Source organism: Cygnus olor, chromosome 4 (genome assembly GCF_009769625.2).
Source record: "Cygnus olor isolate bCygOlo1 chromosome 4, bCygOlo1.pri.v2, whole genome shotgun sequence".
In the NCBI taxonomy this organism is placed as follows: domain Eukaryota; kingdom Metazoa; phylum Chordata; class Aves; order Anseriformes; family Anatidae; genus Cygnus; species Cygnus olor.
The window spans coordinates 58,866,954-58,887,492 of NC_049172.1; the positions used below are offsets into that span (position 1 = coordinate 58,866,954).

A 20,539-nucleotide genomic window follows, 5' to 3' on the forward strand; every position below is an offset into this window, starting at 1 on the left:
TAGATTTCTTCAGAAAAATAGATTATACAGTTACTTGGAAGAGATGGTATTCTGAACATTCACATTTTAAAAAAACAACAGAAACAACACTGCCACAAAAACAAAATTTCTCACTGCATGATCTTAGACCCTTAGATCTATGAATTCTGTTCTTAACATTTGAGATTTCAACTTAAACATGGCTTACGATCATGTTGCTGCCAAGGTATGAAGCTTTTACTGAATTGTGGTACTACTTTATGCCTAATTGTTGAGAAGGACTTAAGAAACCGGAGGCGGCGTAAAAACAGGTTTTAAGCTACCAAAAGCATATAAGCTGTCTCAGAACCGTCACTGCTTACTATGGGTTACTTCTTCATGAGGCTGTAGGTATATTTTGAAGCAATTGAGAGTGCCTTTGTAGGACCATAACACTGAAAATGATCTTGCTGATGGCTAGGGAGGTCCTTGTTTTGCGTGTGATACTGTCTTACTCTCGTGATCAGGTGCTATCTTAAAACTAGCTGGGGAATGGTTATCTGTCTTCCATCTCCTTACGCTCATCGATCAGAGCAAGATAAATATTCTTCTGTTTAAAAAAACAAACCCAAACGATCTAATACTGAAACTGAATGTGTCCATGAACTACTTATGCGTGCTGTTATCTGGTGTAAAGTTGGCATTCACTGAAATCTGCAATGAATTGTCTTTCCAGAAATGATTATCTTACGTTTCATGGCAAAGAGCCTATAGAAGTGGATAATCTTTTAAGTGAGCTGCCATCTGTCAACTCCTTTCCCCACTTACTGTGTGCAGGTTTTCCCTTCAGTCTTGTAGAGCACCCAGGTTTGAGAAAGCTTGGCTTTTTCAGTGAAAACAGTAGGGGATAAAACCTTTCTGAAAAATCTTGTTCCACAAAGACTTGCTTGAAATTAAAAAATAAACAACAACAAAAAAACACATTGAACTATACCATCTGTTTAAAATATACTAAAGAAGTACGTTGGAAGCAAAGACCACAAATTTTCAGGTCCCCAGTGTTTGCAGTGGCTTGCTTTGTAATTTAAGTTTAAGCTTCGAAGTTGAGCATTTTTTTTAAACGCTCTCAGAATAAGTTCAGTGTTGTAATTGTGGAACAGATGAGTTGAATCTCCTTCAGAAAGAGCTTGTCTGCTGTGTTTGCAACACACTCCCTTTTAAATGGGACATTATTTGTGGGGCTGCTGAAATAATTTAAATTTGTTCTGTAGATGGAATAGTAGAGTAGTGTCTGCTTTCACTGAGAGCCTTAACTACACAGAATAGGATGTCTGATGTAACATAAGGGATACCACTTCTTCAACAGGTTTTAGCAGGTGAAGTTTAGAAGCAGTATTATTTTGGGTATGGCTTCATCTCCTGCTGTCCTTGTAGTCCAAAGGAGAATTGACATGGGTGAAAGCTGGACTCCATTTTTAATTAATGAAAAAAATTGTACCATGTAATTTTTAGTGGAGAAAATTCTAAACGAATTGAAGTAGCTCAGAGTAGGCAAAAGAACAGTGTTCTTCCCCTTCCTGTTTGGCATCCCTTTAAAAATATCTTCCCTTTGCCTTAAAAATGGCCTTAAGCTCTCACTGCTTTCATTTGAGATCTCACAGGCCACTCTGTGTGTAGACCTGCCTTATTTTTATAGAGGTTGTATTGGCAAACCTCTCTTCGCTGAAAAAGTCCTTGAGACTAAGGGGTGCTTAACACTGAGCCCTTTCTCATTCTTTCTTTTGATAAAATTCTTTTGATAAAAATGCTTGTGTGCTTGTTTGTCTAGGAAATTTGGGGTTTTGGTGATACGTATTTTTGTGTGTTGGGGAGAAGAAGTTAACTTTCTTACGTTATATAAGAACTAGATAATACGAATTGTTCCATGTATTCCCAGCAGTGGTCATGACTGAAATAGGAAGTGTAGTATGTCACAGTCCTTCTCCTTAGTGTTTGTCTCTTAAAGCTGGACATTGAAGGTATTCTGGTGGTCATCTAAATCACATTAGCGTATTGAAGTCTACGGAGGCTTTGTCCTTCATTTGACACTAGTGCTGTAGGTTTTGTTGTTACCTGGAAAACAGCCTCTACATTAATTTTACTTCCCATTAGCGTGGCCTGGCTGACCTGCTGCTTTAAAGTTCGCGTCAGCATTGGCCCTGTTTGAAGTTAACCTCGTGCTTACATTTGACTTTGCCCTAGTGATGTGGGAAATAATTTCACTCCTTTACTCTGTGCTTGGGAAGTGTGTATGTGTTACTGGGTAGGATTCCAGGTTCACGTCATCAGTGTTCAAGAGCTGCTCTTATTTTTAGTTTTGAATAGAATTTCCTATTTGAGTTTTTCTTCAGAAGTCTGGTCTCCTGTCATATTTTCTCATAGTCTTTGCTTTCTATTTTTGTATTTATAATGGCAGTATGTTCTCCATTTTAAGAAAAGGAGCTGTTTATTACAGTCTACACTTGTCTGATGTGGATGAGTCTTAGTGTTCAGTTGCTCCCATTTTGCAGTGGGAATACTGTATTTGAGAAGAAAAATCTTCCTAGGTTACTTGAAACCGCACAACTCTTTCTATTGTTTTCTGTTGGTTCAGTGCATAAACAGTATCACTTTTCTGTAAGTGTGAGCTTTTTAAGGATATTTTAAAAACCAATTAGTAAGAAGGAGTGCATTTTGTGATCTATAGACTTCAAACTAGCTGTGCCTGGAGTTGTCTCCTCATAAAACATCACACAGAGAAAATGTTAATAATATTCTATCTTGTTCAAGTTAGTGACCCTAGAAATTCTTCTGAAAAAGCTGCTTATTTTGGACGATACTTACTGTTTACAAATTCCTAAAAAATTACTGTCTGGCAAATGAGAGTTAATAACCAGAATGTTGGGATTTTGTTTGATAAGATTTCCAAAGAACAAGAGTTAACCAAATAAACATAACTTAAAACTTGTTTTTTGTCATGATTTATAGCTAAGCTGAGTTTTGTATCATTTTTTCCTAATGTGTGTTAATAAGCGGTGTTTTTTAAGCTGCAAAGTACTATTTGTTTACTGTAGAACTTTAAACACCTAACTTGTGTTGTGGATCTCAAAATTGAGTGCTAATTTTGATCTTTTGCTTTCAAGCACAGTGACTGCTGTTAAATCTCTCTCTGAGGTACTGACCTAACAATGCCCAAAGATACTGTGAACTTATTTGCTTCCTTGATAACTTCAGTGGCAGTTATGTACGTGCTTTATTTAGTGGCGTGGGGTCCAACTAAATTGTCTGCTCTCATACTCTGGATATTTTTCTGCATACAGTTGTCATCTCAGTGAAATTATGAATATCTTTATTTGATACAGTAGTTATATGTTAACCATGCTTCTAACAGCCAGATGTAAAACTGAATTTTATTCTTGACAGATCCCTCAGTGGTGTGTTGACTACATGCGCTCGTTACCTGGACCAAAGAGGGGAGTAGCATGTACCCAGCCTCGGAGAGTGGCCGCAATGAGCGTGGCGCAGCGGGTCGCTGATGAGATGGATGTAATGCTGGGCCAGGAAGTTGGTTACTCTATTCGATTTGAAGACTGTAGTAGTGCAAAAACCATTCTGAAGTACGTATGGCAACTGTCCGGTAAAGGCATAACACAGCCTTCTTGAGGGTGGGGGCAATCACAGGGCTGTAAAGGGGGTTAGGAAAGTTTTGAAAGGAGTAATGAAGAGGGGAGTGAACCTACGGACAAACACCTCCAATACCTGAGTAAAGAAGAGAGGAGCTGTAGCATCAGCTGAGATAAACCTGGGGTGAGGGGCTTGCTTGAGTAGATTCAGAAATGAATTATTCCTCTTAAAGAAATCTCTGGACCCTATGGAAGTGATTTCAAGTTATCCATAAAGAAGAAAGTGATCTGAAAAAGTGTTTTTTTATGAGTAAGGTGGTATTCAGAACAAAGCCCTTCAGCATTCAGTTTCTCTTCATGTTATGCATTTGGCTGGCTTTTGTCAGTGGTAACTTACTACCTGAGATAATCCTGGTTATTCCTAAGTTCCTTAGTGTGCTTTAGTTCTTAGTAAAGTTCTTACTTTCAGAAGTGACCTATGCCAGACTCTAGGGCACGCAATCTGAAGTTTGAGTTTGCTAGTGTTCTAGTTGTCAGCTGTTTTAGATTCCTGTGCTTTGTGTGTGGAGCCAGGCCCACTTAATACATCATTTGCAGATGACACTCAGAATGATCAGTTAAAAAGGATTCCATGTAGCGTGACTTCATGAGTCTTACCTGTTTAAATGGTGTTTTTGTTTTGCTCATAGAAGTGGTTGAAATTTGGGAATGAAGTTCATGTGCAAAAAAGAAATTGTACTGAGGAGGAGGGGCAGTGAACAGATCTGCAAATAGTGTAGAGAAGAAACGGTTGCAGGAATAGTAGCTCTAGGATTTGAGTTGCATTTTTCCCTTTCTTTGCCTGTCTTTATTTGTAGACCTGGAAGTCTGCCAGTAATAGTCAACAAACTACTCATAAATGTTGCCAAATCTTGTTTTCCCCCCTCCTTTTTTTAAAGCTTTGTTCCTACTCCTAGATTTCATTTATATTCTACAGTAAGTTCTATTTGAAACTTTAAATGGGTTTTTTACTCTGTTGGAAATAGTTTACTAATGCATCTGTTTTAAAAGTTGGTTGATTAAAGGTTTACTTCAAACAACCTAGTGAATAATATGGAAGAGGATTCTTTATCAAACTTAATAAAAATTGTTTTTGTATGTATCAGGTATATGACTGATGGTATGTTACTTCGTGAAGCGATGAATGATCCTTTGCTGGAGCGCTATGGTGTTATAATTCTTGACGAGGCTCACGAGAGAACCCTGGCTACTGATATTTTGATGGGAGTTTTGAAAGAAGTTGTAAGACAAAGAGCTGATTTGAAGGTCAGTAGTGGTGAAGCCCAGCAACATCTCCTTTCTGGTTACTCATACTGAAGAAGGCTATTTGTGTGTTTACCATTAGTTGATCATAAAGATCAGTTAATGTAGATCAGCTGTCATCTTGATCTGTTAATGATGAACGTATTGGGAAGATAACTAGGAAAGTGCTAGTGCAGCTTGTATTGAAGGAAATACTAGAAAGATGTAATTACAGCTTAACCTTTGTAGTTTAGGTTTTTTTTTCACCTTGAAACAAAGGTTCTGTATTCAAGTGATAAAAGCATGCTCGAATCACGGTCAACAGTTTAGTTTCCTGTTATTATATATTGTATATGTAACATTTCTCAGGTCCATGTCAACCTCTCGAGTAACTTCTTTGCTTTGTGTTCTCCAAACCTACAGGTTATAGTTATGAGTGCTACTTTAGATGCTGGCAAGTTTCAGATCTACTTTGATAACTGTCCTCTTCTAACCATCCCGGGTCGCACCCATCCTGTGGAGATATTCTATACTCCAGAACCAGAAAGGGATTACCTTGAGGCTGCCATTCGAACAGTGATCCAAATTCACATGTGTGAAGAAGAGGAAGGAGATCTTCTACTCTTTCTTACCGGACAAGAGGTATTTTCTTTCTTATTTCATCCATCTTTCCACGTAGAAACTGTTATAAGTGGCTTGTATAGACTGAAATGTTCAGTTTCCTTTTCTAGTTTACCATTCGGAAATGATGTGAGGTACTCCACGTGCCATATGTTAAGCACTTGAAATGTAAAGCGTATGCATGTTGCAGACAAGACCTCTCTAAAATGAAAGCTTTCATCTTAATCTTGCACTTCTAAGAGAAACCTAGGGTATGAAACCCAGGTTCATACTGAGGTGAACCCAGAAGATCTGGGTACCTGGTAACATCCATGCTTTTGATTTTAAAATATAGTTCTGTGCACTTCAGGGTGTGTACTGTATGACTTAAATGAAGAATAACCTTTTTATTCTGACACATAGCTATAAGTAGCATTTTCAGTAAAAATTACGTTTTTTTGGATTGGTTTGAGTATTAGATTGTAGTTTTTTTGTACCACACGTAGTGGGAGTTGTATTTCAGTAGTAGCTTGTTAGCTTGTGAAAGAGGGTTGTATAAAAGCACTTAATCCAAACTACAGGAGGAAATGATGTCCTGGAAATCTTAAATGTTTTGCTTGGAATAAAATTTTTAATACTGTCTTGAGGCTGTTTTGAAGCTCTTTTGAATGTCTGACTTATTTTGAAGAAACACCCTTCAAAGGGTGTGGAACAGTTCAGTGTCTTTACAAAATAAATGTAAGCGTTGAGTGTTAACTGTGCCAAAGGAAGGAAAAAATACTGTACAAACAACTTGTGATACTACAGGTGCACAGGCTTCTTGAGTAGACTGGCCAGTCATACAGATCTGTCTGTGTCGCCTCCTAGGTGAGGTTTAAGGTATTTGATTAAAATGTCTTCTGGCAGGTATAGTCTCTGCCCTTAGAGAACCAGAATAGTGACTGTCCCTCTAAAGACAGATACGCCGTCTTTTACTTTTGTCCTTCTCCATCTAGAATATTGCTGCAAGTTAAGAGTATAGGTAGGCGAAAACACTTCAAGGACTATAGCTTTGAAGCTTGCCCGTTTGGTTTAAGTTAGAAGTCCTAGTTCAGACGTGTCTGACAGGTAAATGCAAGAGGTTAATGAAACAACTATTGCGAGTGGGTGAATGGCACCAGTGGTGATAGAAGAACACTGCTGTGCTGATGTTCTTGCAGATTTTAGTGTGTTTAATGAGGATGCTGAGTCAAGCATCTTAAACCTTTATCTTTAACCTGATGTGAAGGTTTCTTCTTCAGCCTTACATGAAGAACAAATATTTGCCCTTTTAACGTTCAGTTACAAATGATGACCTTGCTGCATCAGCTGCTACGTATTGCTCTGATTCATTTGATATGGCAAACATGGGAGATTTGGGGGGGGGGGGGGGGGAAGACTTCTTCAGATGTTATCAACTGGACCAGTACCACTCTGCTTTCATGTTATGGCTCTAGATTCCTTTAGTACCCACTGTTACTTCAGAGGGGCTCTGTTCTATAGCTCAGACAAATTCTTTGAGTTCAACGGGGTTAATTTACAGGATGCAGCGTTTATAATACGCGCAAAAGCTTTACCAAACCACGCATGTACATAGGTGTAGGGGCACCTATGCATAAATGTATCTAATAGTGATATCCCTGTGTTGCCTTACTGAATTGCTTAAGTTGCATTGGTAAGCCACCATCCTTTTATTTTCTTATCTAGAGTTCTCCAGTCCATGTATCCATAGATGATGGATGAATTGTTCAGGGGCACTGGAGCAGCTCTGCCTGGAGCTGGTGTGAATTTAGCCAGTTAGTGTGAAGTTGAAGTCTGGCCTAGCTTCTGTAGAGAAGGTTTGAAGCGTTTTATCCCCTTTGCTTTGTGATTTTTGGGGGCACTTTTGTTTAGGGATTGAATAGGAATAAACATTTTGAAACAGGACTTGTATCCCATAGGATACAAGTAAGGAAGAAAGATTGTCCGTTGATGTAAACGCAACCACACACCCACCCCGGTGTACCAGGGAGACTTCTGGTGATGGAAATAACATTAATGTCTTCGTTGTCAAGAAAGTGAAACTGGAAAATCTGACAGGGAATTGAGTTCATAAATAAGTGAATGTAATTATATTTCAGTCAACGTGTCTATCATGGATAACAGGCGGTATCAAATTTGTTCTGTTGTTGTGATTATAGATCCCAGTGGTCTAGTTGTGGATGTTCACTTTAAATGTCTCAAGATCGGCTCACCTGTGTGTCTCAGAGGCTGTAGGCTTACTGTCTACTGGAGTTCTGTTCGAACAGTATTAGATTTTGTACTCCATTAAGATTATTAATCTGAGAGTAGGTGTAAAATCATTACAGATGAAATTGGGTGGGGGGTACGTGCAGAAATGATACGGAAACTATAGATCTGTCTGCATGTCTTAGTAACCTAGGCACTTCTGATTGCAAAGTGTGTTCTCTGCCATCCCAGTGTTCTTCTCTCCATAAAGCCAAACGCATCATGTATGTAGGAGGATGAATCCAGGCTGCATCTGGATATGTGAAGTGCAGATCAACGCTGTTCTTGAATATAGATAAATGTAATGGAAAATATTGCTATGAGGTTCTGGTGTCGGTGTTCTAGAAAGGTTTAAATTGTGATGTTGGCAAAATGGTGGTGTTGTAGAAAATGGTTGCAAACACATTTGAGGTTTTGGCAGAATGTTTTATAAGTGAGGATTTATTTTAAAGGTACACCTTTTTTCCTTACAGGTTGGTTAAGCACTGGAACTGTGAAAGAAAGTAGCAGGCACTTTCTTAGGAGGAAACTGAAGTCAAAACTGACAACTTCTTTGGTCTCAGTGGTAGAGATTGAGCAAGGTTGAGTTAGTTAAGTATACTGGGCTGCAGTGAACACAGGCTCTGTTTTGTTTCAGCCGTACACAGAATGTGCTGAGGAGTCGAGGTGCATAAACTGAGGAAGTAACACCAGTAATTGTGTTCCAGTGCTAAAGGCAGAAATTCTCTTGCTTTTTATGTGTTTGAGATGATGTCAACATGAAGTATTTCAAATAGAGCAAGTTAAAATGAACATAGAATTGTGCTGAGATAAGTTAAGTTGTGACTTGTTGACAGAGCAGTTCTCAGCTATGGTCAAGTGTTGACTTCTTCCTTGGAAGACACTTCCCCTCCCCTATATTTTACAAAGCTTTGTTTCTTTCCATCTCTGTTCTGAGCATCTCCTGAAACAGCCAGCTTCAAAAGGCTTTTGTTTTTGGCTGTTTTCTCTTCATCTTAGAATGTAGCAGTTTGTATTCATTCCTGGGAAATGAAGGAGGGAAATTGATGAAGTTTCATGCAGCCTTGAGGACAAAATGTTTCCAGGAGGTTCATGTCATCAGAGCCAGATGTGGCTGGCTGTGCGCTCTCTGTGATAAAAACTTGTATGAGAAGAGGGAATGCTCTAAGGTGTCTACACCCCCCTGCCCCACCCTCCTTATTTTACACAAGATAAAATTCTTGTGCTTTTTTGGTATGTTTCCTTCAGGTCAAAAAGCAGTAATGTCTGCCTGGCTCACTTACCAAGAAGAAGCTGAATCTAGCTGTGTGCAGTGATCTGCTGTAGTTAAGACTGCATCTCCCATTTAAAAGAACGTTCTAACTGGGGCAGTCTTGAGGTTTGCTCATGTCAAGAGGTTCTTTGTGTGGGTGTAAGTCCTCTGATACAGGGTCAACTGAAGAAGAAATAGTTTCTGAAATAATGTTGCAAATGACCATGTTTACAAAATCGTTCCATTGTTTTGTATGCTGAGCTCTCAGATTGTTCCATTAAATGTCCTTACAATTACATCACTAGTCACCATCTTTTTGTAGAAACGGTTGCTTGAAAGGCAGTGCAATACAGTTTAGATGTTAACCTGCTGCTCAGGCTTTGCTCAGAATTCAGTGGATGTTCCTGTACGTCGTCAGTTCAGTAGTTGAGCCAGAACACTTACTGACAGTTGATGCCCTTCAGTGGCTCAGGGCAGCTTCCTGTTGGTTGTTGTGTAGGCCTGCCGTGTAGTTCTGGTGCAGGTTCATGCCTCAGCTACGGTAGCATGGATGGCTACTACATACAAAGGGAAGGAAATTCAGGTTATTGGAGTGGATTGTTAGCTTAGAGGAGGCAATTGAACTTGATAAGTTCATTCTAGCTAGGCTTCCTGAGTTTTTTTTGTTGACTGCCATTTCAGCAGAACTACTTTATGAAAGAATCTTGAGTACTTGTTCCGCACAAACTTTCTTCTTAAAGATGTGATGCACTAACTCAGTAATAGACAGAACTGCTCTATAGCCCTTTCCTGTTTCTGTTCTTGCTAATAGTAACCCATCAGTATGTGCAACTCATTCTTTACTGCATAAATACCATCAGGGAAAGAAATGGAAGTGAATTTCTACTGAGTATTCAGGTTAAATAGTGTAATAAGAACTCTATTTTCAACAGCAGATAAAGAAGCGGGGGAAATGCACTCTTGCATGATAAGAAGCAAAATTGGTCTCTTGTGTGGTTAATTTTATACATCTCCTTTTAGGTGAGTTGCTAATGTAGTGATAAGTTCCAATCCTTACTTTTTTGATGCAGAGCTTGAGGATGTTAAATATTAGCGAGATGATACACGTGAGCAGTGCAGATGTACAGGAAGAGTTTGGGCAGCTGGGGAGATACTGATATATGATTCATCTCATTCCTGAGTCTCTCCTTCTTGTCTGCGTTTGGACACAGCCTAAGGAACCAACACGTTTCTAAAATAAATGGCCACGGATCATCTTTAAAAGTCATACCTAGGAGATAGATAGTCTTTCAAAAATGAGTTTTTTTTTTAGAAAAAAAATCAAAACCTATAATATTAAGTTTTGTTCACGTTTTCAGTCTTGCTTTTGTTCTGTTAGTATTTACTAAAACAAATCAAGGGGGATGAGGGTCAGATGGGTTAGGAACTTATCACTAACCCCTTTAGTGATACCGTTGAAGCTAAGCCATAGAAGTATTGGTTGTGACCCTCTCAGTTTTAAATACCACCAGCTTTTCATCATATCTTCCCAAATCACCTTTGTCAAGCTTTTTCAGGAGACCTTCTGGTTGATGCTGTCCTTTATGCAATGTGGAAGGCTTTGTATTTACTGTTGGGAGGGCTGGGAGGTAGGGAAGGGATTTCCTTTCTTAAGGAAGGGGTAGGAATTCAGCTGTACTGTCTGTGTTGTCTTGTAGCTGACAGTTTTTCTGTGCTCCTTTGGGTGAGGGATGCAAGCAGTACTGAGCAGTAGGAGACAGGATGAAAGAAGACAGAAGGGGTCAGGCTGTGAAAAGGCTATCTCGAGCATGAAAGAAACTAACCTGCAGCTGGTGCTCTCTGTGGTTAAACCCTTGGAAAGGAGCAAGAGGTTGCTGATCAGGCAGCATTCAGTACCCATTGTACAAAGGTAAATGCAGCCAGGTCTGTTGCCATGGTAAGTCCAGAAATTGTAGCAGTGAAGTATCATGGTGACACTGAATGCGTTTATTTCACAGAATAGTTGAAAGGGCTTCTGAGTACTTGGTTTTGACTACAACTGGAAGTATTAAATACACCTACTTTGTGTCTGGAAAGCACTTCTTGGGTTTTTATTCTTTGATACTGCAAGATTTATAACCCTTTCCAAAATGCGTGCATATTTTGCGTATTGTTACTACAGTATTTAATCCTGTTCATGGGTGAATATGAGATATTACCTGTGTGCATATATATACTTGTAGATGTACTTATCAGCAATGAGAAAGGAAAAATAAAGAAAACACTGTGCTTTTAATTGATATGAGCAACAGTTGTTGCTGTTGCCATCCATTGGATGTTAAAATGGAATATAACATCAGTCCTGGCGTTCTGAGAATTCAGCACTCTTGTCAACAGGCTTCAAACTTGTATTTTCCTTCTTGTCTGTTGAATTCTTGCATTTCTAGCTGTGCAGAAGCACTGCTTCATTGAGAAGAACAAAAATTACTGCATCCATGGGTTTTTTCTTAAGCAGTAGTCATCAGCCTAGCTTTTGCACAGAAAAGTGGGTTGAGATAGAGTAAAAATCCTGCCAGATTTGAGAGGTGCATGTACCCTACTTACTGCTTTGTGAAAATACAGATGGCTGCGCTACTGCTTCAGATAAATGACGACGAAATTGGGGAGCGTGTCCTTGTCCTGGTTTCTAAACAAGGCACTGCTAAGCATTGGTTCCCATATGGACACAGATAATGCTGAACTTCATAGCAACTTTAGGAATCCATCCCTGGAAGGGATGTCTGTAGCTTAACTGTCACAATTTTAAGGAGTCAAACAGAATAGTGTGAGAATATGGAGAGAGCCTGTAGGAGTGCTGCACCCAGTATTACCGTTGCTCACAAGTAGGGAGTTGGAAGCAATCACAGACTGCTAGCTTTTAGTTGAAAGGGATGTTTAGTTAAACTTTCTTCACCAGACCTTTCAAATCTTTTTTTATCACCATATAAGTATATTGTTAATCCATTTTTATTGGATCAAGCAAGAAGTTTTTGGAAACTTTAGCTTAGACAGTAGGCTCGCCTACTCAGAATTCTGAGAACTGTTTTCTCAGCTAATACTCCTAACAAGTCTAGTTTTGTGAGGAACTAGGATAAGGTTACTAAAGTGAACCTGAGCATTGCATAAGCCTTGCACCTGGTGTGTGGTAGACCTCCTGCTTTGATTAATTCTGAAGCAGATCTTTGTGCTAGTGCCCTCCGCAGTCGTGGCTGTAACTGCGGCTCCCCTGTCCCTGTGCCTGTTCTGCTGTCAGTACGCTGGCATCCAGTACCTCAAGTAATCAGTGTGGCTGTCAGGGCTCCTGGAGGACGTTTTCAGGCGTAATCAAAGCGTAAGGCTATACTCTACCTTCCCCTCCTTTCCCTCCAAGAATAAAAAATCTCCTCTTACATGTGGGTGGGTGGAATAATCCCTTTTCAAGGAGGTTTGTGATGGACTCAATGTGCAAACATTAATTTAAAAAAAAATCTTTGATACTTGAGTGAGTCGAGACTACTGAATTAGGCTTGCTGAATCCTCAGAGGATTAAAGTTAAGATTGTGCCTTGAAACATACCCATCATGTTGTGAGACTTAAATGTTTGTGTGTGATAAAAATATATCTTTGACACTTAACTGAATCCTCAGTGCTTTCAAACTGTTCTAATTACACGTCTTTTAGATTGTGTAGTTTGAGATGTATTTTTCAGAAACCTTTCCAAAAAGCTTAGTTCTACTCTGATTCTAGTATTGAAGATTGGTTGTGAACATACAGCTGAAACAGATAATAATCTGTTAGTGGGGTAAATAAAAGGAAACTGCCACTACTTTATTAAACACTTCAATACTACAGGGCTCTCCTCTGTTTTCTTTAGATGAGTGGCAGTGGCTTTTGTTGACTTGTGTCCTTTAGGCAGCTTTTAATGAGAGGTCCACAGTTCTCTCTGCAAATCTGCAGGGAGTAATGATTCTGCATGCACTTCTCCTTGCTGTGTTGAAGTACTGTAAGTAATTCTGATTTGGGATATTTTGAAACTGCACTGAGAAACTCTAGGGGGTAACAGCACTTCTTGTTCTTCTCAAAGATTAGAGGTGACTGTGAACACGTGGCCTGAAGAGTGCAGTGCCTTCATTTGTCACTGCTTGCTTGTGTTTTATCTCAAGCATAAAACTGAAGGATTGAGCATCCTGTCCAGTATCAGAGCTCTACCAGTCACACAGTGCAATCTGCTCAGATTCCATGAAACCTTCAGATTAGGAGCTCGTGTCTGTGCTAGACTTTTTGTTTTAGCATTTGACTTACATCTTTTTGAAAGACGTGGTCTAATTTTCTATTTAGTCTTTATCAGGTGTCCAAGTGTCAGCTTGTCAAACCTTTGAAAAGGTACAAATTTGAGAGAGTGGGTGTGTGGCTACGTAGTCAGCTACTTTGACGTGTTGCCTTTTTCATTTAGGACCATTATATGGAGTTATTAATTTACTAAACTACTATGTATGATATGTCAAGTACATCAGGGTTTTTTGCTTTTCACTGGGAGGCTATTAATGAACTTTCAAAAAGGGTTTATCAGCAGAACCACCTGTATTGACATTTTTATAAAGAAATTCGTTCTTTGCTAGTAAACCAGTAGGGGGCATTCCAGCTCAGTTTCTTGTGTGCCTCTTATGTTATGAAAAAGTATATTGGATTTGTTGGCAAAGTGCACCTTTGTTTAAAAGGTTTTTTGTAAATGTCTGCAGTTCATTCAAATTGGCAAGATAATGCCTTCTGGCATTAGGCTTACTATTAAAGGACACTGACATCAAAGAGGTAGACCTTGTAACTGTTATTTTGTTCTGCTTACATTAATTATATATGCTGGTCAGTACTGAACATGAGTATTATACTGTCTGTGATTATTTAAAACACTATGCACTTATGCTGAAAAGTGAAAAGTCTCTTTTAAAACAAATTAAAGTTAATCCCCAAATCTGTCAGATTTGTTGTAGATAGTACCTGCGTTTTAGGACTTCGAAAATGGAAGCTGCTTTTGCTTCCCTAATTAGACTTTAAAGCAGTAATTTCACAGAGCCTTAAGATTAACTGAAGTTATATGTGCTTGTGTGAGTGTCTTAAGCATCGCTGTAACTTCAGTCTGGTGAATTATGTGTGGCAAGGGAAGGCTGGCCTCTTTTCTTGGAATGTGTTGTAGCCATTTTCTTTTGCTTGCTGTTATCTTCTTGTCACTATGACTTTGTTCTGCCGTTGGTGGTTCACCCAAAATATCAGTATTCATGAGAGCACCTGAGTTACACCAGTGGAGGCTCTAACTTCTAAGTTGAAATAAAGAAATTGCATTAATCGTTGGCCTAAATTTCTGTACACTTTGGTTTTCGTTAAATCTCATTGAAACTATAGGTCACCTGGTGGGCTTAAATGCTCTTGTTTTAAAATGAAACTGAATTGTAACCGATTGGGAGCTCTTGTGTGCTGAGTTTGTCAGAAAATAGACTGGCAATACTGTACGAAGGTAAAAACTGTAAAGCCTGTACCATTTGCAGAGTACTTCACTGACTGCTCTGGCGTTTAAATGGGATTTCAGTTAATTTTAAAGTAAAATCTGACACTGGATTAAGAGGTTTGATTTTGAGCATCCATGTTTATACTGTAAAGGTGTTTGTTCTCATTAGGTACAATGAAGCAAATCTTCCATATAATTGCATTACTGATACGTGACATTAAAGCTTAATTGGCTTATTTTAAATATCTTGCACATCAATTTCTTCTAGATTGTGAAAATTGAAAAGGTCATGAGTGCAGTTTAATATTCCAGGGTGAGAGATTTCAATTTTAGTACAATTTGTAGGGAATTAATTAGGGAACATGACTAAAAGAAAAAGGATGTTGAATGCAAATTAGGCTGTTCATTAGAGTATAGAAGCTGAGGCATCTTGGTGCGGTGTGGAAATTTGATTGGGAATTCAGCAAATACCTTGGATTTTTTTAAAATTGAAATTATTGTAATTGTTCTCTGAGTGTAGACTTAGTGTAATTGTCATTAGTTGCTCTAAAATACAAGACTGACTTTCTCATGGAGTTTTAAAACAAGTATTCTTGTTTTGCAGGAGATCGATGAAGCCTGCAAGAGGATAAAACGTGAAATTGATGATTTAGGTCCTGAAGTGGGTGACATCAAAATCATTCCATTGTACTCCACCCTTCCTCCGCAGCAACAGCAAAGGATTTTTGAACCTCCTCCACCAAAAAAACAAAATGGAGCAATAGGAAGAAAGGTAAATAGTATGTTTTGGTATGTTCTTCAGTAACAAGCTACTCATAGTTGTGTGGGCAATTAAATCAGTTTCGGCTACTTTAAGTGTACAGTAACAAGTGGAAGCTTTTTTTAATGAAGCCTTGATAATCCAGGGCTCTATCTCACTTAAATTTTTAGATAATTGTGTGTTTCTTAGTGTAATTCAAAATTCTGACTTCTATCTATAATGCCAGAAAGTTCTGGTAACAATTTGATTTAACTGAATGGGGCTGGCATTCATGTAAATTTCGTATGAGAAATATAACACTGAATTTGACAACTGTGTGATTTACATGGAAGAACAGGATTTTCTTCCTGATAAATTATTCTTAAATTATTCTGAGACATGTTCTTTTTGGAGGCAAAACCACCACCTCCTTCAAGGGGTGTTATTAGGCAATTCTTTTCTGTTTCTTAAGGCTTATGACAAGGTGTAAGTTAAAGTAAGTATTTAGGTTGGTTCATGTTTTCTCAAGCAGTAAGCAAGAAATTGGGGTTCTTTCCTTTTATCAGGCAAAAAGTATTGAGAAACCAATAAAAATACCTTGAACGACATTAGTGAATGTTCTCGTAACATTACCAGTCCAGTTCCTGAGTACTTGTATAAACCACGTTAGAAACTGTGTGGCTATTTCTCTAAAACTGAACATTTGGAAGGAGTGTTAGTAGAGCTTCTTCAAGCTAAACTAATGCTATGTGGAACTGTGGCATTCACCAAGTTAGATTTTGAAGGTCAAAGCTGAATCATACTATCTGCTCTAGGCAGGGTTTGTTCATTGATTATTTGACTTTTAGGGCAGTACAATATATGCTGAATACTAGTGGCAAACTCATAGTGTTCTGGAAGAACAAATTACTTATTAAATTTAGTGAAATGATCTTCTCTTTCCTATCAAAGCTGATTGCAGAAAGCATATGATCTGAAATCATGAAACTAATGCTGCAACAAGATTGTATTAGCAAATGACTTGAATGAATGAAATCGCTTTTCAGCAACGAACAAGTGATAGCTGTGTATTTCACTTAACTTTCATTTGTTTAAAACTGCGCTTCAGAATAGGCAGTTCCTGTTTTTCTGGATAAGAGGATAACACTTGCAGTGGGTAGCTTTCATTATGTTGAACTCTACCAGTGTTTAAGACATTCTCACTATAGCAACTATTTTACTACAAGGAAAATTGCCAGGCTGGAGAGATCACCTGTGGGCAAAAAAGATATGAGCAACATTCAGACCTGTGAAGTCATTGTGTATGTTTTTTAACCCTACTTCGAAATGTATTTGGTTGACTGAAATGTTCTGGCTTTCATGTTCTGTTTTTTATCTTTATGAGAAATCTAGGAGTGAGTGAAAAATGTTATGTGTATGTGTTGTAAAGTTTAGTTGGTCTAGTTTCAGTTAGTGATCAGGATATGTAAAGCAGGACCACGCGTGCTGGGTCTCTTATCTTAACATAACGTCGGGTTTCCCACAGCCCGCTATGTGAGGTGAGCCTGGTTTATAGAATGGCCAAGGAAGGAGGGCTAGAAGGAGGTCTGAATTGTTTCAAAGGCTATAATCATAAAACAAGTGAAGCACTTGCTTAACTCCTGTGCTTTAACTTTGTGGAAAAAAAAGGTAGATTTTGGAAGCTGTGTAGCATCTTGCAATATTCGTGGTGGTAACAAATAATACTGATACATCTTGATGGCTTAAGAGCTTTTTTTGTCCTTTTGTAATAAATTGTTAGTGCTTAGCATTTACTAGAAAGCTGAAGATTCTAGATAAAAATGTTTTTTCTGGTTATGGTGAATAAATATTTCACCTACCCTATAGAGAGAGACGATGTTGACTCAAAGGTGCCTTCCTGCTCTCCTTTTCTACCCTATTGTTGCCATATACACTGCCTGGTGAAAACGCTCTCTCGCCTTTCTTATTGGCCTTATTCTAAAGTTACTTTTGTGCATTTTCACATACTGGACTCTAGTGGTTTTAACTCAATTTTGTAATTCAGACTTGAAGTGGACTACTGTCCTTTACTCGTAGTTATTATACAGCTAGCTTGTTTCCTTTGTATGGTTACATGATTGTGCAAACATGGCAACTGAACATCAAAGCGTTATTACTGTACTGTCTATCAATCAGATGAGTCATGTCTTCTTTCTTTTTATCCTAAAAAATAAAAAATCAATCTTTCCAGAGTGTGCTGAGCTCAGCTTATATTTGCTTCATGTTTTGAAGAGTTTTCCTGCTTAACTGTAAGGGTTGCCAGCTCCTAGGGATGTGATGATCTTGAGGGTCTGTCATACAGAAGGTGATGCCAGTTGCTTAGTTAGGTATAACCAACCCGGTGTTGAACTCAGGAGAACAGAGTGTCTTATGCATTATTTGTTAGGTTTCAAAAGTTAATAAACCACTGTTTAATTGCTTGTAAAATTTAATAGTTAAAATCAAATTTCGTGTTGGTAAGCATTTTGAGCGCTTCACTATTGCATCTGAGAGCCAAAATGCAATAACTACCTATCATGACCATATTCTTTGTAGGGAGAAACTACAATTAGAGTGTTTTTAAAGGGATTTGTAATGGTATTTTCATTATTAAATCCTGGATAGTGTAATACTTCTTATTCTCTGTTACGATTAATGTGTGCCTTTAAAACTGGGAGATGGGAGGAAAAGAGAAGGAGCATTGAGACTGACTACTGTCTTCTATGATACATCTGAGACTTCTTTGATATCACATGTACATTGAGCTCAATTTTTGACTCCTCTCTTAATGCAAACTGACTATATCATTGCATTTTTGTCTTGTCCGTTATGGTGCAAACAGAACAGTTTCCAGTAGCAGAATGGAATTTCTAGTCTGTTTTATTTGCTTCAGGAGTCTTGAGAGCTACTAGTTAATACAATATAGAGAGTTTTATATAAATATATAAAATATGTAGATTTTTAATATACAAGCTAATTTGTTTAATCTCTAAAAACTTTGTATCAAACCATTAATGTGATACTTAGAAACCTTTTTACCATAAACATTTCTGTAACTGCAGTATTGCAGTTAAAACTGCAAAATTGCAGTTAAAGCTAATTGGGTACAATTATTTTACATAACTTAGTGCTAATTTCATTCATCTGATTTCTGAGCAACTTTGTAATTTTGATTTAGGCTATAGAGATGTGGAAGAACTTCAAGTTTTTCTTTAGGTTTCTTATGATACAGTATTCATTTGTTTTTAAGCAATGTGACATTAACAAATGAGGTGTATGTAGTCATAACACGGTGAATCCTGTTCTATTTTTTCCTCTACCCTCTGTATTATTCTGAGTACAAGCTAGGTAAATTCAAGTACAAGTTAAATTGATGGGCCTTTGTGGGCTAAGTGTACTAACAGTATTGAGTTGTCAGTATTGAAGTGTCCTAATAGAAATTGGTGATTAAAACCAGGACCAAAGCCTTTTGATGCTACTGTGTAATTGGTATTCGAAGCTTCTGGGTATGGGTGCTTCATGCTTTAGTAGGTCCAAAAAAAGCTGAGACCTTATCTAAAGTACAGTCTGTAACAGCAAGTTGAATGTGGGTTGACTAGCTTTTTAACATAGGAATGCTAGTTTAATTTACATATTTAATGGCTTGCGAAATTTTTGTGACTGTATATAGTGCTGTCAGCACTTAATTGCATTGATTCTTGCGGTTTTTCTTTGGCTACCATGCAGATTACCTGTCACTGAAAGGTGCGGGTTTTGGGGAGTTCTAAATAGCATATAATTTCAGGGTGGAACACCATATTAATTTGCTTTAATTTTTTTTCCACCTAAGTATTGCCTTCATTATATAGTGGCATCTGGGCAGGCTTAGACACTAAGTCTGGTTAAGAAGAGGTGAGTAGTAAGTACTACCTGACTAGCAAAGTGATCAGCCAGGAGGAAGAGAAGTCATTGGGAATATCAGTCTATTCCAGTCACTGACTTCATTGTAATTCTGACAAAATTGTTAGGGGTCTCAAATTCTAATTGTTAAGGTGAAAACAGGGCTTTCTGTCTTCACTGGAATTAAGAACTAAAAGGTAAGCGGTTTTAATGAAGTCCTGAACTGGTCTGGGGTATGTTTTTTTTAAAGGCAGCTGATTACATTTCCTTCTAATGTGATTTGATGTGGTCACTGTTGGGATGAGAACTAATAGTATCTATAGACTGCTAACTGCATCTCTGGACATAAATGTTTAAATGGCAATGAATCAGGCCTCAGAACTCAGATACGCCTCTATTTTAACTTCTACGTGAGACAACCTCCAGAGATGTTGCAACAGCTTGAAAGCTTAACCTTCAAAATATGTAAAGATATTTGACTACGATAATTTAAAGTTGAAATTAAACATTTTTTGAGGATTTTAGGTGGACTGCATTGATAACTGCTTTATTCTGGACCAAGTAAAAGAACATACTGGGCTCCTGTGTGTAAAATAAGAGGCATATATCTGCTTTTTACTGTTAATATCTGGATTGTAAAACAGATGATGCTTTTACTCCATGTTTAGCTGAGGAGGGGCACCTGCGTGTAGATTTGACTCATTTAAGTACAGTTATGTAACCTTTGATACAGCATTATTTAACTAGTTTGCCATCTTTGGGCTTAAAAAAAAAAAAACTTAAAAAGCTAACAGAAGATGTTAGAGATTCATTGCAATTTATCATTTTGTACTGGAGTTAGGAGTAGAATTTTGAACAGCAATCTTAAAAAAGTAAAATATTTGCTCTTCAGTGTCTTTTTATTAAAACTAACTTTTTTCATATTATTAATGAAGGCACAACAGAAATATAGTGGACAAAAACTGCACTGATGCTAATAGAAGGTAATCTAGTTGACTTCAGATCTTCCTGTAAAAGTTTTGGAGCAGAGCTCTGCTAGTTACTTGCTGAAAAATCGTGATGCAGAGACAGAATCAGGGCTTTATTTGCATATCTTCTTGACAAATTAGTTATTTACTATTTCGTTTTTCAACAGGTTGTTGTATCCACCAACATTGCTGAGACATCATTAACAATAGATGGTGTGGTGTTTGTGATTGATCCTGGCTTTGCAAAACAAAAGGTAAATATTATGTCAGTTGTGCTTCCTTTAATGTAGGAAAGATACTGGAATCTGGCTTGCTCAGGTAACTCTTCTGTTGGTAAACAGTGACAAGTGTTTTGCAATTGAAGTCTTGATGTTGATTTTTTTTTAGACTTAATGATAGGTTTGTACTTCATCTGTAAGC

At 37.9% G+C, this 20,539-nt stretch overlaps 1 protein-coding gene across 1 annotated transcript in view; it reads left to right on the forward strand.

The window, feature by feature from the left end:
* Nucleotides 1-20,539, forward strand: part of DHX15 (DEAH-box helicase 15) — a 46,832-nt gene that overhangs the window by 7,448 nt on the left and 18,845 nt on the right. The window contains exons 3-7 of the mRNA XM_040554940.1: nucleotides 3,400-3,593; nucleotides 4,745-4,904; nucleotides 5,304-5,522; nucleotides 15,120-15,287; nucleotides 20,287-20,373. Coding sequence (XP_040410874.1) covers nucleotides 3,400-3,593; nucleotides 4,745-4,904; nucleotides 5,304-5,522; nucleotides 15,120-15,287; nucleotides 20,287-20,373 — 828 coding nt within the window. The remainder of the gene's footprint in view (nucleotides 1-3,399; nucleotides 3,594-4,744; nucleotides 4,905-5,303; nucleotides 5,523-15,119; nucleotides 15,288-20,286; nucleotides 20,374-20,539) is intronic.